Source organism: Ciconia boyciana, chromosome 27 (genome assembly GCF_034638445.1).
Source record: "Ciconia boyciana chromosome 27, ASM3463844v1, whole genome shotgun sequence".
Taxonomy (NCBI): domain Eukaryota; kingdom Metazoa; phylum Chordata; class Aves; order Ciconiiformes; family Ciconiidae; genus Ciconia; species Ciconia boyciana.
This window is the reverse complement of record NC_132960.1, coordinates 1,004,597-1,020,316: the sequence shown is the minus strand read 5'-3', so window position 1 is coordinate 1,020,316 and position 15,720 is coordinate 1,004,597. Positions and strand designations below refer to the sequence as shown.

General features: G+C 72.5%; 2 protein-coding genes across 2 annotated transcripts; both read left to right on the top strand.

Annotated features, from left to right (window-relative positions):
• Positions 1-539: 539 nt before the first annotated feature.
• TAMALIN (trafficking regulator and scaffold protein tamalin) lies at positions 540-4,751 on the top strand. Its single transcript, XM_072847280.1, has 8 exons — positions 540-677; positions 2,390-2,439; positions 2,910-2,964; positions 3,344-3,446; positions 3,527-3,620; positions 3,691-3,757; positions 3,842-3,908; positions 3,985-4,751. The coding sequence occupies exons 1-8, from the start codon at positions 540-542 to the stop codon at positions 4,410-4,412; spliced, it is 1,002 nt and encodes a 333-aa protein (XP_072703381.1). The 3' UTR covers positions 4,413-4,751.
• A 6,426-nt stretch (positions 4,752-11,177) lies between these two features.
• Positions 11,178-13,887, top strand: NR4A1 (nuclear receptor subfamily 4 group A member 1). Its single transcript, XM_072847421.1, has 6 exons — positions 11,178-11,983; positions 12,231-12,360; positions 12,476-12,627; positions 12,701-12,903; positions 12,985-13,163; positions 13,267-13,887. Exons 1-6 carry the CDS (start codon positions 11,180-11,182, stop codon positions 13,521-13,523), a joined length of 1,725 nt encoding a protein of 574 aa, XP_072703522.1. The 5' UTR covers positions 11,178-11,179; the 3' UTR covers positions 13,524-13,887.
• Positions 13,888-15,720: the final 1,833 nt, after the last annotated feature.

Genomic DNA, 15,720 nt, shown 5'->3' with positions numbered 1-15,720 from the left:
TTCTGCCTTGAATTAAATCCTAAACGCGGCTTTGGCGGCGGGGCGTCGTCCTGTGGGGCGAAACCGCTGCGGGGGCTTGGCGGGAGTCCCGCTGCGCTACGGCCCTGGGGAGCGGCAAAGCCCGGCATCGCTTCTGCACCGGGGAATCGCGGCTGGTTTCTCCCGTTATCGTCCCCACCGTGATCTCCGGGCCAGGGCAGCCCCCACGCCGCCACCCCGCCGTCCCCCGCAGCATCCCACCCCGTGTCCCCCCTGTCCCTGCTGCCCCACAGCACCACCCCCGGGAGCCCCCACGCTGGACCCCACCGGGACCCCACGCAGGACGCAGGACGCGGGCCCCGGCCGGGGCGACGCCGGATACGGGGCGGGGCTTACCGCAACGGGGGCGTGGGCTAGCGCTAGAAAGGGCGTGGTTTCGCGCATAACGGGGCGTGGTTCGGCGCAGAAAGGGGCGTGTTCTCCCCGGAGGGGGCGTGTCTGGCGCTGGCCCCTCCCCCCGCGGGCTGATATAGCGGCGCGGCGGGCGGCGCGGCCCGGCCATGACCCTGCGGCGGCTGCGGCGGCTCCGGCCGAAGGAGGAGGATGCGGCGGCGGCGGCGGCCCCGGAGCGCCCCGGCCCCGCCGACGTCTACCGGGCGCTGGCGGCCGCCGGCGGCACCCTGCCCCGGGTGCGCAAGGTAGGGCTGCCGGCAGCCCCGGGCGCGGGGAGGGCGGGGGAGCCTCCCCGCTGTCCCCGGTTTGTGCAGCGGGGCCGGTGGGGACGCAGCGTCGCGACCGGCAACGGGCTGGGGGGGGGTGGGAACCGGGGGTGCGGGGTGTCGCCGTCCCGCGTGGCCACTGGTGCCTGCACCCTGCAGGGCTGCCCCGGGGTCTTCTCCTGGGCTCTTGTCCTGCCCTGGGGTCCTCCCGTGTCCCCAGCTCCTGCCCCGGTGTCCCGGTCCTGCCCCGGTGACCCTCCCCAGCCTCTTCTCCTGCCCCAGCATCTCCCCACCCCAGTCCCATCCCGCCCCAGCACCTTCCCAGTGTCCCCATCCCGCTCCAGTGTTGTCCCCCCAGGCGTCACGTCCTGCCCCGGTTCCTCCCCATGTCCTGCCCCGGTATCTTCCCTGTGCCCCCACCCCAGCGTCCCCCCCAAGCCCCGCGTCCTGTCCTGGTTCCTCCCCACGTCCTGCCCTGCAGCCTTTGGGGTGCAGGGACAGGTCCCCACCCCAGTGTACGTGGCCATGTCACCAGGACAGGCGTGTCCCTGCGGCCCCCCGGGCACTGCCCTGCGGAGAGGGCGGGGGGACAGGGCACAAGGTACCCCAGGGCCTGGTCTTGGTGGGACGCGGGACCATCCGCCACCGCGCCCTCGGGAAAACCCCTCTCCGGTGGCACTGGGACTGTCACCGCCCTGACGCTCCCCCCGGCCCCGCGGTGCTTCCTGAGCATCGGGGGGGAAGCGAGAGCAGAGCTGACATCCGGAGCAGAAGTGGCTCTCGCGGCCGTGCTGGCGTGGCCTGGGTCACGTGCGGTGGCCTGGGTCACGTGCGGTGGCCCAGCTCCTGCTCACCGGCCAAGGCCACCACCGGAGACGTCCCCGAGGGGGCTGGGGCGTCCTGCGTCACCTCCCTGTCACTGGGGTGACGTGGGGGCCCGATGTGACGGGTGGCAACTTTCCCTGTGGTGAACGCACCCAATTCTGGTGGTTTTGCACTTAAACACCTGTGGATGCGTTCGGGATGGCCAGCCACGGGGCCGGTGACACCTGCGGGGCTGGTGACACTCACGTGGCACTGAGCAGAGGGAGCCAGTGGCACCCGGCCACCACCAAGACAGGCCATGTGCCACTCGCGAGGCACAGCTCACGGTGATGCCGGCCGCACCATGCCAGGGCTGCCGGAGCCCAGTGGCCACGGAGGGGCATTTGGGGACAGCCCTGTCACCTCCTGCCCCGCGGCGAGGGTCCTGCAGTGCCTGGCCGGTCCCTCCGCCCGCCCACGCCTCCGTGCACTCCACAACAGGGACATTGTCTGGGCCGGGGGGGGGATTTTGCATGAAAAACCCGACTTTGTGACCACAACAGGGCCCCTCTGTGCCTGGGCCCCCCCCGGAGCGTGGCGTGGGGTGGGGTGCGGCGCGGGCTGACGTCAAAGCGTGGGGCGAGCGCGGAGCAGATGTGAGGGTGGCTTTGAGCACCGATAAAAGCCTCGTTATGCCCGGTCGGCCGGGGGGGCCGCGGGGTAGTGGGTGCACCCGGGTGCTGGTTCGGTGCCGGCTTGGCACGGTGCTCCCCTGGGGTTCGGTGGGGTCCTGACGGGACAGCCCGTTTCGGCTGTCCCTGGAGGGGGTGGCAGGGGGACGTGCCCTGGGACGGTGTCCCCCGCTGACGGCTCTCCCTCTGCCGCAGGGCGCGGGGTTCAGGTGGTCGTCCCCGAGCCAGTCCCCGGAGGAGCACAGGTAGGGACGGGAGACCGGGCCCTGCTGATGGCGGGGGGACGTGCAGGAGCGGGGCTGGGGTTGGTGGCCCAGCAGGTTGGGGCTCGGCCCCCCGGACGCCGCCCTGCTCTGGACACCCCACGGGGGCTGGAAATGGGGGTGATTTTCTGGGGGAACCTGGGGTGGGTGAGAGCACCGATGGGGTCAGAGCTCCCTGGGGGGCCCTGACACCCCTGGGCCCCACAGGGACCTTGCCCGGCACCCATGGGTCAGGCTGCAGGGCTCTGGCCAAAGCCAGTCCGGGGGTTGGTCCCATCCCTGGGGTCCCATCCCTGGGGTCCCATCCCCGGGGTCCCAACCCTGCCCAGCACAGAGAAAAACCAAACCCCAGAGCAGCGTTTCATTAGAGAAGTGTCCGAGGTCTCAGTGGGCGAGTTGGGGTTGGGGGGTGCCGGAGGCTCTGCCTTGTCCCTGATCCCCATGTCCCCCAGGAGGGTGGTGACGCTGGAGAAGAAGGCGGAAGAGACCTTCGGCTTCGAGATCCAGGTGGGTTCTGTGCCAAGCTGTACCACGCCGAGCCGTGCCACGCCGCGCTCCCCACCCTTTCAACCCGCACCTTGCTTTGCATCGAGGGTATTTTTAAATTGTCTCTGAGCCAGGGTTTATTTTTAGCGGTGACGGAACTGCCTGGTTACTGAAGCCTCTCCCGGCCGTGATGGGTGGGGGTGGCTGGGGGGGCCCTGCTTGGGGTGCAGCCAAGCAGGACGAGATCCCCCCCCCGGAGCCGGGGTGCTGCCCCGAATCGCCCAGCAGCAATTAAATGCTGCAATTGCCACCTCATGGCTGCTGCTCGGGGGGGACCCTGGGGGTCGGGGAGTCCCCGTGCCCCTCACCAGTCCCCCGTCCCCCCCACCCCCCGTTTCAGACCTACGGGCTGCACCACCAGGACAGGAACAGCGTGGAGATGTTCACCTTCGTGTGCCGGGTGCACGGCGGGAGCCCGGCCGAGGCGGCGGGACTCAAGGCCGGTGAGCGCATCCCCGGGGGGGCCAGGGGGGCCCTGGCAGCGGGGATCGGCATCCCTGAGCCCACCCCCCCCACACCATAGGGGATGCGATCACAGGGGTGAACGGGCTGAACGTGGAGGGCATCCGGCACCGTGAGATCGTGGAGATCATCAAGAGCTCCGGCAACATGCTCCGGTGAGCTGGGGGGATGCGGGGGGGTCCCGGGTGGCCCCTGGCCCCCACACTGACGGCTGCTGCCCCACAGGCTCAACACGCTCTATGGGACGCCCATCCGGAGGGCTGAGCTGGAGGCCCGGCTGCAGTACCTGAAGGTGAGGGGAAAGGCTGGGGGGGTCGGGGGGGGAAAGGCTGGGAACCCCCCCATGGGGTCCTCATTCCCCTCCGCTTCCCCGCAGCAAACGCTCTACGAGAAGTGGGGCGAGTACCGCTCGCTGATGGTGCAGGAGCAGCGGCTGGTGCGGGGTGAGTGGGGGCCGGGGGGGAGGCTGAGGGGCCCCCCTCACCCCCCCCTGACCCCCCCCCCCGTGTCCCCCGTCAGGCGTGGTGGCCAAGGACCCCAGCATCTACGACACGCTGGAGTCGATCCGCTGGTGCCTGCAGGGTGAGGGGGGGCTGCCCAGCGGCTCCCCCCGTGCCAGCGCCTGCGGCAGCGACGACTCCCTCTACCAGACCTGCCTCTTCGCCTCCGCCGACTCGCTGGATGGGGACAAGGATGGGGACAAGGACAGGGACGGCGGGGGGCCCGTGCCCCCCCCGCCACGACCCCGGCTGGCCCTGGCCCGCAGCACCAGCCTCAAGTGCGGTGGGGGGCCGGGGGCCAGGGGGCGGCTGTGGGCCCGGGCCGGGGACCCCGGGGAGGGGGCGGCCGTCCCCCGCAAGGGCCAGCACAGCAGCTTCCGCCAGCGGCTGCTCAAGTTCATCCCGGGACTGAACCGGGCGCTGGAGGAGGAGGAGAGCCACCTCTAGCCGGGGGCACCGCCAGCCCCCCCAGGCCTATTTATTTATTTATTGCAAGGGGCTGCCTGCCCCCCCTGCCCCCCCGGGGGCCGCTGGAAGGAGCTCGGGGTGGGCCCCAGGGGTCCCGGCTCGGCCGCTGGCTGTGGGGGTCACGGCACCGAGGGACGGACGCCGGGACCCTCCCCGAGGCGGCTCGTGAAGCCACCGCTCATCTCAGGAATCGGTGCCCTCCTCGCTGGGGACATGTGGGGGGCCTGCGTCCCGTCCCCCCCCCCCGGCTCAGGGGGCCACGGGGGTCCTGCCTCCCGCCGCCCCGGGGGCTTTTGTACCGTGCCGGCGTGCTTGGCGCTCGCCAATACAGAGACTTTTTGCAGCGGCGTGTGATTGTGACTGGGGGGGACAGAGCCCCGCGGGGACAGGGACAGGCTGGCTGGGGTGGGGGACGTGTCCCCAGGGGAGCCCACCGGGCTGCAGCCCCCCTCGGCCCGCACGCTCCCCCTTTGCCCCCCCGCTGGCCGGCCGGGCTGCGGGCAGGAAGGCCTTGGGGTGACGAACGTCACCTCAGACCCTGCGTGTGCTCCCGGGCACCCCCTGTGCCCCCCCCCCTCCCCTGCTGCAGCCCCCGGTGCCATGGGCCGTGTCCCGGCACTGCGGGGCCCCGGCCAGGCCCTTCCTGCCCCGTTTCCTCCGGCAGCCGGCGGGAAGCCGGTCCCACCCGAGCCCTTCCGGCTGCGGGGGCCGGGGTACCCACGGGGAGCGGGACGGGCACTGGGGTCCCCCCCCCCAGCTCCCTGCCCCACTGCCCCCCAGGCCCACCCAAGCAGCATCGAGAGGCCTCAGGGGATGCAGACCCCCCCAGCTGCTGCAACGAGCACCCATGGGTGCGGGGGGGGGGGGGGGGGCCTTGCACGAGGGTGGCCTTGCACGAGCGCTCTGTGCAAGCACCGAGAGCCCCCAGCTGTCTGCCACAGGCTCTGTGCCTCAGTTTCCCCTCTGGCTTGTGCCCGTCCTTGGCCGGGCCATTACGCGTTTGGGGAGCCCCAGCTCTGAGCTCCTGCACCCCACAGCTGGGCCCTGGGGCGTCAGGCCACGGCTCGGCCCCCCGAGACCCTAGGGGGGTCCGCAGGAGATTTTGGGGATGAGAACCTGGGGGCGTGGGGGGCTGCGCCGCGCTGCAGCGGGGTGCGCACGCATGCGCTGCAGGGCCGCACGTGCACGCGTGTGCGTGCTGCGGGGCTGCGTGCGCACGCGTGTGCCGCGTGCCTGCACGTGTGCATGGGGCAGGGCCGCGGGGGTGTGCGGGGGGGTCCGGCCGGCTCCCCACCGCTCGCCTGCCTTGTCCCCCTGCCAGGACGGCTCCGTGCTTGGACATTTATGGTCTGGCTGACAGGGCCGCGCTCGCGGCACTCGCCCGCACGCTGCCAGGGTCGGGGCACCCCGTCCTCGTCACGGCCATCACGGGACCCCCCCCGCGGCAGCTGCCACCCCACGCGGAGCTTTTTTTAGCCCTGAGCCGGGGCTTGCGTGTGCCCGGAGCTGGGCAGGCGCCGGCTGGACACCGGGGTCACGCGTGGCACCGGCTGAGCCGGGCAGTGCCGGTGGGGCCGAGGCTGCGGGGTACGGCCTGGGAACGCCCCGGAGCAGCCTGTCATTACCGACAAATATAGGCCCGGGGCAGGGAGCCAGCGCCGGCCGTGGGCACCCTGCAACCACCGCCCGGCCCGTGGGCACCCTGCAATCCCCCGACACCCACCCAAAGTGTGGGCACCCTGCAACCACCGCCCGGCCCGTGGGCACCCTGCAATCCCCCGACACCCACCCGACCTGTGGGCACCCTGCAATCCCCTGATGCCCACCCAACGCCAGCCACACGGGTCCTGGGGGCAGCGGGAGGGGCCGGCTGGTGGCCACCGTGTCCCCTCAGCCTCACTGGGGTGTCGGGGTGGATCTGGCACCCCTGGGCCGGTGGGAGCCGGGGCTTCCCCCACGCACCCCCGCGGCCTTGCCGGGGTGACCGGGCTCGGGTTTCCTCCCCCGGAGCCGGCCGGGCCCCGCGGCCTCTCCCGGGGTACAGCTAATCCCGGGTGCGGGGGCTGCCGGCATCACCCTCCTGCCGCCGGCGGTGCCACCACCGGCTCGGCCACCGAGTGAGGGGTGCGAGGGGACGGTGGCCGGCCACGCTCTGCCACCCCGGTGGCTCTGGGACCCCCCCAATGGCTCCTGGACCCTCGACAGCTCCAGGACCCCCGGTCTGACCCTGCCCCGGGGGGCTCCTGGCCGTACCCCCGGGCTGGCACCGGCTGCGCCCCCCGGTTCGCACCGGCTGCAGCCCCCGGCCGAGACCCGGTACCGGCCGCGCCGCTCGCGGGGCGCGGGGACCCCGGCAGGCCCCGGCCGAGCCCGGGGGATGCCCGCGGGGGCGGCCCCCGGTGATGCCGCGGGATTCCGGGGACGTCAGCGGCCAGGTGTGACGTCACGGGGCCCCCGCCTGGGACGGGCGGCGCGCGGGGCCGCGCGGCGGCGGGGGCCGGGGCCGGAGCGAGGTAACGGGCGGCGGGAGGAGGCGGCGGCGGCGCCCGGCCCCGGGCCGTCAGCCCCGGTACCCCCGAGCCCCCCCGGGCTCCCGGGACCGCGCCCCCCCCCGTCCCCCCGCTCCCCTCCGGTACCGGGCTTCCCCCCTCGCTGCTCCTCGCGGGGCCGGGGGGGGTCCCGGGAAGCCGGGCAGAGTCCCGGCGCCGGGGGGTCCCGGCAGCTTCTCCCTGGGCCCGGTCCCCGCCGTGCCGCCCCGACGCCGCGGGGATGGGCGGGTGCCCGACACGCACCCCTCCGGCGCGGAGACCCGGGGCACGGCGGCACCGGCCCGAGGGCTGCTCCGCTCGGTGCGGGGGGGGGCTCTGCCTCTGCGGGGGCATTGCTGGGGTGAAACTAACGGGGGTGACGCTAACGGGGGTGACGCTAACGGGGGTGGCACTAACGGGGGTGGCACTAACGGGACTGCCAACCGGGGGTCGGGGGGACGACCGGGCACGGCGGGCCGGGTCCCCCAAGACCTCCAGTTCGCCCCCGGCAGCGGGGACCGGAGGGGAGCGGGGGGGTACCGGAGGGTACCGGGGGGGGGTACCGGGTCCCTCCCCGCACGTCCCTCGCCCTCCCGCCGGCCCGGCACGGGCTGAGCTCATCTTTCCAGCCCGCGGGCGGTGTTCCCGGCGCTGGGCGCCCGCCAGCAGCCGCCGCTCTTTCCATCGCCCCGGCCAGGGTCTCCCCGCGGGGACCGGGCGGGGACGGGGTCCCGCCGGGGCTGCCACCCCGGGCCCGGCTGTCGCCGGGCCCGGGGTGGCAGCCCCCCGGCGGGACCCCCCCCGTCCCCCCTTCCTGGGATCAGCCTCCCCGAGCACCGAGCGGGAGGAGACCGGGGGTACCGGCAGCGGGGACGCTGAGCACCGAAGATAACCGGCTCAGATGAGCACTGGGCGTAGCGGCACCGGGGGTAGCGGCACCGGGGATACCGGCACCGGGGATGGGGGCACCGGGGCTGGGGACACTGGGGATAACGGCACCGGAGATACCGGTACCGGTGGGACAGTGGTGATGGAGGATGCCAGCACCGGGGTACCAGGAGCGAGGGAACACCGGGGATACCGGCACCGGGGATACCGGTACCGGTGGGGCACAGGAGACAGCAGCACCGAAGGGGCTCTGAGGATGCAGACACCGGGGATACCGGCACCAAGGCGGCACCGGGGATGGAGGACGCCAGCACCGGGGTACCAGCAGCGAGGGGGCACCGGGGATACAGGCACCGGAGATACCGGTGCCCGTGGGGCACCGGAGACAGCAGCACCGAAGGGGCACCGAGGATGCGGACACCGGGGATACCGACACCGGGGGGTCCCGGGCCCTGCTGCCGCCCCTGCCCGTCCCGGCTCGCCGCTCGTCCCGGTGCCGACACCGGGGCCTCCCTCCCCTCCTCCTCCCCCCCCCCCCAGCCGGCGGCCCCGGGAGCCCCGGGAGGGGGGGGGCGGGGGGCGCCCGCGCTATTTTTAGCCGGGGCCGCGCGGGTATTTTTAGCGCGGGCGCCGCGGTTGCGTCAATGGAACCCCGCGTGCGTCACGGCCGCGCCCCCGCCGGAACCGCCCCCCCCCGCGCCTTCTACGGCGCCGCCGTGCGTCACGGGCCCGCGCGCCGCCCCGCGCGTCACCGAGCGCTTAAGAGAAAGTAGTGGCGGGGCCGGAGCCCGGCGGAGCCCGCGCAGCGGCGGGAGCGGGAGCGGGAACCGGAGCGCCGCCGCGCCGGCACCCGGGTACGGGCGGCTGCGGGGACCGGGCACCGGGCGGGGGGCACCGGGGGCGGGATGTCCCGGGGGCAGCGGGGACGGGGGGTGCGCGCACCGGGAGGTGCACGGGGTCGGGTGTCCCGGTTGGCACCCGTGGGACGGCCGGGTGGGGTGTCCCGGTGGTACCGGGGAGAAGCGGGTCGGGTGTGCCGGTGGTACCGGAGGCGAGTCGCGGCGGGCGTCCTGCAAAAGTGCGTGGTGTCGGGTGTCGCGGGTGGTACCGGGGAGAACCGGATCGGGTGTCCCGGGTGGCACCGGGGGGGAGCCGGATCGGGTGTCCCGGGTGGCACCGGGGGAGAACCGGATCGGGTGTCCCGGGTGGCACCGGGGGGGAGCCGGATCGAGTGTCCCGGGTGGCACCGGGGAGAACCGGATCGAGTGTCCCGGTAGCACCGGGGGCTCAGGGCGATGGGCGTCCTGCAAAGTGCATGGGGTCGGGCGTCCCGGTGGTACCGGGGAGAGTCGGGAGTCCCGGTGGACGGGACCGGGTGGGGTGCGCCGTGCGGGGCTGGCCCTCGGGGGTACCCGGTAGCACCGGGGGGACCCGCGGGGGAGGCGCACCGGGCGGGGGCCGGCAGAGCGAGGGGTCCCGGTCCTGGGGGTCCTGGGGAGACCCCGACGCCGGGCTCCGGGAGGAGTCGTGCGGGACCGGGAGCCGTTTCTCGGGGCTGCCCCCAGCCGTGCCGGGCTACGGGGCCGGAGCCGGGCTGGTCCCCGGTCCCGGGACCCTCCACCGGGTCCAGCTGCGGCCAGGGAGAGCCCCGGCCCCGGGAGCTGGGGGGGGGGGGCAGAGCCCCCTCCCGCAAACCGGGCATCGCTCCGGGAGCCCCGAGCAGAGCGGCCGCGGAGTCGGAGCAGGCAGCACCGTGCAGGCAGGAGTGTGCGGGCAGCACCGTGAGCGTTGCCGTGCAGGCAGGAGTGTGCGGGCAGCACCGGGGACGCGGCAGCGCGGGCAGCAGCGGGGCACTGCCGTGCAGGCAGCACCATGCAGGCAAGCCCCCCGCTGCCCACCCAGGCCTGGCAGCGGCCGCGTTTTGGCGAGGCGAGGCAGCAGGTGCCGGCGGGAGGTGGGCAGCGTTACCCCCCCGGCACTGCCGGCTGCTCTCGCCCGCCCGCGGCCCAGGGCCTGGTGCCAGGGGCTGCCACCCGCGGCCTCCAGGCCTGGGCACGGGCAGCTGCCTGCACTCCCAAACGAGGAATCTGCAATTACTGCCCGAGCCGTGCGCAGTGCGGGGGCCGCTGCGGGAATTTGTGCCCGGTCCCCCGGGGGGTTCGTGGGGGGGACGGGGGACCCCAAACGCCGCCAGCGAGCGGGTGAGGGCAAAACCATTTGAATAAGGAAGCGGCAACCATGCCGGGTGCTGCCCGTTGCTGCCAGGCAAACCCCGTGCCGGGACCGCAGGAAGGATCGAAGCTTTGCATGGCCCGGCCGGCAATTTGCAGCCAGGATTTGCATGCAAGCGAGGAAAGCTGCCACCGGCAGAGCCGGCGTCCCCCGCTGCCACGTCCCTGGCACAGCCTCGTGCCCGCTGGCCATGTGTGGGGACAGGAGGCAGCCGGGGAGTCACTGTCCCCTCTGAACCCCCCGTCTGAGCCCGGCACAGCCCTGGTCCCCGGCAGGTGGGCGCAAACCCCCCTGGGGCACCAGGAGCGGGCTGGGGGCCGGTGCCACCCCGTGGGTGCCAGGGCTGGACCCACGCTGGGTATTTTTAAACCCAGCTCCCCAGGCAGGTATCGGCTTTCTGGGCGCCGGCGAAAGCTGCCCGGACTTGGCGGGGGGAAGCCAGGGGCCGGTGGGTGAGCTGGCAGCGGTGCCGTGCCGGGGCTGCGGCGGCCGGGGGCCAGGCGCGGCGTGACCTTTAAAGGTCTGCAAGATGAATTACATTATCGTCTTGCCATTGGGGTCACTCCTGGCTTGGCTTTCAGCTGGACCCGGGACTCCTCTTATGTCTTACGTGGGGCCGGATCCGTGCCGTAGTGCCAGGGGACAGGGGGCTGGGCTCCTCTCCCCCCCTGCAGCCGGTGGGTCTGGCTGCGTTCGCTTTTCCGAAAGGCTCCGCAACGGGTGGGGGGGGGAGAGGGACCCTCGACCCCTGGTTCAGCCCCCGCTCTGTCTTCCCCCGGCCAGCCCGGGGCTCGGGAATCCGCTGGCCGCATTCCTCCCTCCTTCCCTTTCGGCAGCTTTGCTAAGCCAGCATTTTGGGCAATGTCCTTTGCGCCCATTGGCTGTGGCATGACCTTTCCCGGGGACGGCAGCGGCCGCCACCGGGCAACCAGCGGCTCCTGGGGTCCCGCTCTGGCCCTGGCCGCCTACGAGGGGGATCCTGGGGAAGCCCCCCGCGATTCTCGCCCCGTCTCCATCCTCCACCCGGGACGGAGGGGCCGTGGGGGGCGGGCGGCGCGGTGGTGGGGTCCCCGCTGACACCTTGCTCTCCCCACAGAGATGCCCTGCATCCAGGCACAGTACGGCACGGCGGGCACCGGCCCCTGCGAGCGCTGCCCGGCCGAGCTGCTCAGCCCCGAGGGCGGCCGCTTCCCCATGGAGGTGGCCGGAGCGGACCTGGCGGCGGCCCCCGCCCTGCCCAGCTTCAGCACCTTCATGGAGGGCTACGCCGGTGAGTTCGACGCCTTCCTCTACCAGCTGCCGGCCGGCAGCCAGCCCGCCGCCGCCACCGCCTTCAAGCTGGAGGACTTCCAGGTGTACGGCTGCTACCCCGGCACTTTTGGCGGGCAGCCGGATGAGACCCTCTCCTCCAGCGGCTCAGACTGTTACGGCAGCCCCTGTTCCATCCCCTCGCCCGCCACGCCGAGCTTCCAGCCGCCCCAGGCTCCGGGCTGGGAGGGCTCCTTCGGGGCGTACTCGCCCCCGCCGAACTATGAGGGCGGGCGGCCCTGGGCTGAGCCGGCCAAGGGCGGTGGGTCGCAGCCCCCCTTCTTCGCCTTCAGCCCCCCAGCACCCAGCCCCGCTGGGTCCCCTGGGACCCTGAAGGGGCAACCGGGCCCCTCGCCCCGCCTGGACCCACGGCTGCTGGACACGGACGCCTTTGCCCTGGCCCAGGGCTCCCCCGGGGGCTTTGCCGGGCTGCCCCTGGCCCCCGCCTCGCCGCTGCTGGAGGGGCCGGCGCTGGCCCCCACCAAGGCACGCAGCCCCGGGGCGGGCGAGGGCCGCTGCGCCGTCTGCGGGGACAACGCCTCCTGCCAGCACTACGGCGTGCGCACCTGCGAGGGCTGCAAGGGCTTCTTCAAGGTAAGGGGACCCCCCCCGACCCCCAAGACCTGCTGCCGGGATATTCCCACAATGCTTTGCAGCAGCGGGAGGATGCTGCGGGTCACCCTGGGGAGGGGCAGGGCAGGGAGCGTGGCCCCGGGAGCCCTCCCCGCGGATGCGGAGCCGGATGCTGGGCTGGAGCGGGAGGCAGGGGAGGACAGAAGGGCTTTTGTTCGGCGGCTCGGCGCCCCGGGCTGAGCTTGGGCCGCTCCTTCCCCGCCCGCAGCGCACGGTGCAGAAGAACGCCAAGTACATCTGCCTGGCCAACAAGGACTGCCCCGTGGACAAGCGGCGGAGAAACCGCTGCCAGTTCTGCCGCTTCCAGAAGTGCCTGGCCGTCGGCATGGTCAAAGAAGGTACCAGGGTCCCATCCTGAGGTGGGGGGTCCCGGCAGGAGCGGGGGGGCCCTGCTCCGCAGCCCGCCTGGCTGCGCTGAGGACAAACGCACTCATTGCATGTCCCTCGCCGCAGTGGTCCGGACCGACAGCCTGAAGGGGCGGCGGGGCCGGCTGCCCTCCAAGCCCAAGCAGCCACCAGACACGTCCCCCGTCAGCCTCATCACCTCCCTGGTGCGGGCGCACATCGACTCCGTCCCCAGTGCCACCAAACTCGACTACTCCAAGGTAGGGCCGGTACCACCCCGCGCCCTCACCGGGGCTGCGCCAGGGCCGGATCCTGACCCCGTCCCCGCGGCAGTTCCAGGAGTCGGCACTGTGCCAGTTCGAGAAGGAGGATTCGGTGGACGTGCAGCAATTTTACGACCTGCTCACCGGCTCCATGGACGTCATCCGCAAGTGGGCTGAGAAGATCCAGGGCTTCGCCGAGCTGCCCAAGGAGGACCAGGACCTGCTGCTGGAGTCGGCCTTCCTCGAGCTCTTCATCCTGCGCCTGGCGTACCGGTGAGCCCTGGCACGGCACGGCACGGCGCAGCGGGGAGCCCGGGGCCGTGCCGGGGGGGTGACGCGTGGTTGTGCCCGCAGCTCCAAGCCGGAGGAAGGGAAACTCATCTTCTGCAACGGGGTGGTGCTGCACCGCCTGCAGTGCGTGCGGGGCTTCGGCGAGTGGATCGACGCCATCCTCGAGTTCTCCCAGAGCCTGCACCGCATGAGCGTCGACATCCCCTCCTTCTCCTGCCTCGCCGCCCTCGTCATCATCACAGGTGAGACACCCCCCTCCCCGCTCCCCACCCCACCGCTGTCCCCTTCCCCGCCCTGCGGCCATCACCCTGGCCTCACGCCTCTGTGTGTGTGTCCCCCACCTAGACCGCCACGGGCTGAAGGAGCCGAAGCGGGTGGAGGAGCTGCAGAACCGCATCGTGGGCTGCCTGAAGGACCACGTGGCAGCGGCGGGGGCCGAGCCGAGCCGCCCCGGCTGCCTCTCCAAGCTGCTGGGCAAACTGCCCGAGCTGCGCAGCCTCTGCACCCAGGGCCTCCAGCGCATCTTCTACCTGAAGCTGGAGGACCTGGTGCCACCGCCGCCCATCGTCGACAAGATCTTCATGGACACGCTGCCTTTCTGAGACCCCGGCGGGGAGCTGCCGCCAGCCTCGCATCCCCCGGGGATGCCTGGGACCCCCCTCGGGGACACCTGGATCACCCCCAAGGGACGCCTGGGTCCCCTTGGGGACACCCAGGTTCCCCATGTGCCTTCACGGTGCCGGGCGCAGACGCACGGCAGCCCCGGTGCCTTCCCCCCCGGGTGGGGCATCGCCGGCGCGGCGTTCCCCTTCTCCCCTGTAAAAATGCCCCCGTTGTAAATAGCGAGCGGCCAGATCCTGTACAGACTGGGGAGCGTGGGGCGGGGAGGGGGCTCCAGCCCCCCCAGCCTCATCCCCCCTCCCCTTTATATATTTTTTCTTTTTTTTTTTTTTTTTTCCCCTCTCTTTTGGCCATTTTCTGTATATAAACTTGTACGTACAGCGAGAGCTGGCGAAAGGGCCCGTTTCTCTCGTGCGTGTCCCCCCCCCCCAGTAATATCATCTATATTTAATATACCGTGATATAGAAGGGGGGGTGGCAGAGCTCCAGGGCGGGGGACAGCCGGGGCGCCGGAGCCGCACGTTGCCCACGCCGCTGCCCTTGAACTGTCACTCACCCCTGCGGCGGGGGCTGCCGCGGCCCCGCACCTGTCACCCGCCTGATTTATCCGCCCCAAAATAACCGGGAAGCGTGACCGGGTCCCCCCCTCCCCGTGTCCCTGGGGACGCAGCCATGGGCATGGCCAGCCCCGGCGGGGTGGGGGGGGGGACACGCGACAGCATTTGGGGTCCCTGGCCCAGCGTGGGTCTCAGGGGGCTGGGGACAGGGTGGGGGGTCCTGCTGCGTGGCGGGGGGACGCCGGGCTGGCGCAGTCCCCTGGCTTGTCCCCTTCCTCCGGCCGGGGACAGCCTGGCCCCAGAGCAAATGTTAATGGGGACACCGAGGGCCGGTGCCGAACAAGGGCCACATTGAGGCGCTGGGCCGGGGGGGCCCCGCGGCGGCACACAACAAGGGTCCCTCTGTGTGTCCCCCCGCCCCCGCCATGGGGGGAGCGCTGACGCACGGCGGGGCCGCGGCCGGGGGGTCGGTCGGTCTGCGGGGGGGCCAGGAGAGCCTCGGCAGCGGGGACGGGGGGACGCGGGGTGGGCTACGGGCATGGCACGGCACGGCACGGCTCTGCTCCGGCTGCGGGGCAGGAGACGCCACGCCGTGCCGTGGGGCAGGAGTGGCCATACCGTGCAGTGCCGTGCCATGGCACGCCATGCCGTGGGGCGGGAGCGTCCATGCCGTGGGGCAGGAATGGCCGGGCCGTGCCGTGCCGTGCCACAGCTCCTGTCCCAACGTCCGTCACGGTGCCGACCCACACCCCAAAGCCACCGGGGAGGGCAGCCCCTGGTGCCCCGAGGCCACCGGCTGGGTCATAGCAGGGCAGCGGGTCCCTGTCCCCTCCCCGCAGCGCAGGGCTGGCCTTTGCCCACCTTGTCCCCATCCCCAGCCCTGTCCTTGTCCCCCATCCCCTTGGCAGGGGCTGCTGCAGGAGGGACGGGGACGGTGGTGCCAGCAAGGCCAAGTAAAAATAGCCCCGCGGCTGGCTCCGGCCATGCCGGTTGCCCCGGGGCTGCACGGCACAGACACATGTGTCACGGCGTGTGCCCGGCCCTCTGCCCGGTGACATGCCACAGCCGCAGTCCTCCCTGCTATTTACACCAGGACACGTGTCCCCACAGCGGCGTGGGCAGCCTGGTGCCAGTGCCCCAAATTCCCGTGTCCCCATGCCCCTGTGTCCCCCATGTCCCCATGTCCATCCATTCCCATGTGCCCCTGTCCCCCATGTCCCCATGGCCATCCATCCCCCTGTCCCTGTGTCCCCCATGTCCCCCATGTCCCCGTGTCCATCCATCCCCCTGTCCCTGTGTCCCCCATGTCCCCCATGTCCCCGTGTCCATCCATCCCCCTGTCCCTGTGTCCCCCATGTCCCCGTGTCCATCCATCCCCCATCCCTGTGTCCCCCTGCCCCCCATGTCCCTTGTGTCCATATGTCCCCATGTCCCCCCTTTCCTTATGTCCCCGTGTCTCCCATGCCCCTGTGATCCAATGTCCTCGTGTCCCTGCTTTCCCCATGTCCCCATATTGGTGTCCCCATGTCCTTGTGGCCCCCATGGCCCCTGCCCATGTCCTGTGTCCCCTGTCCCCATCTACATCCCCCTGTTCTCTCCTTGTCCCCTGTTGCTGTGTCCC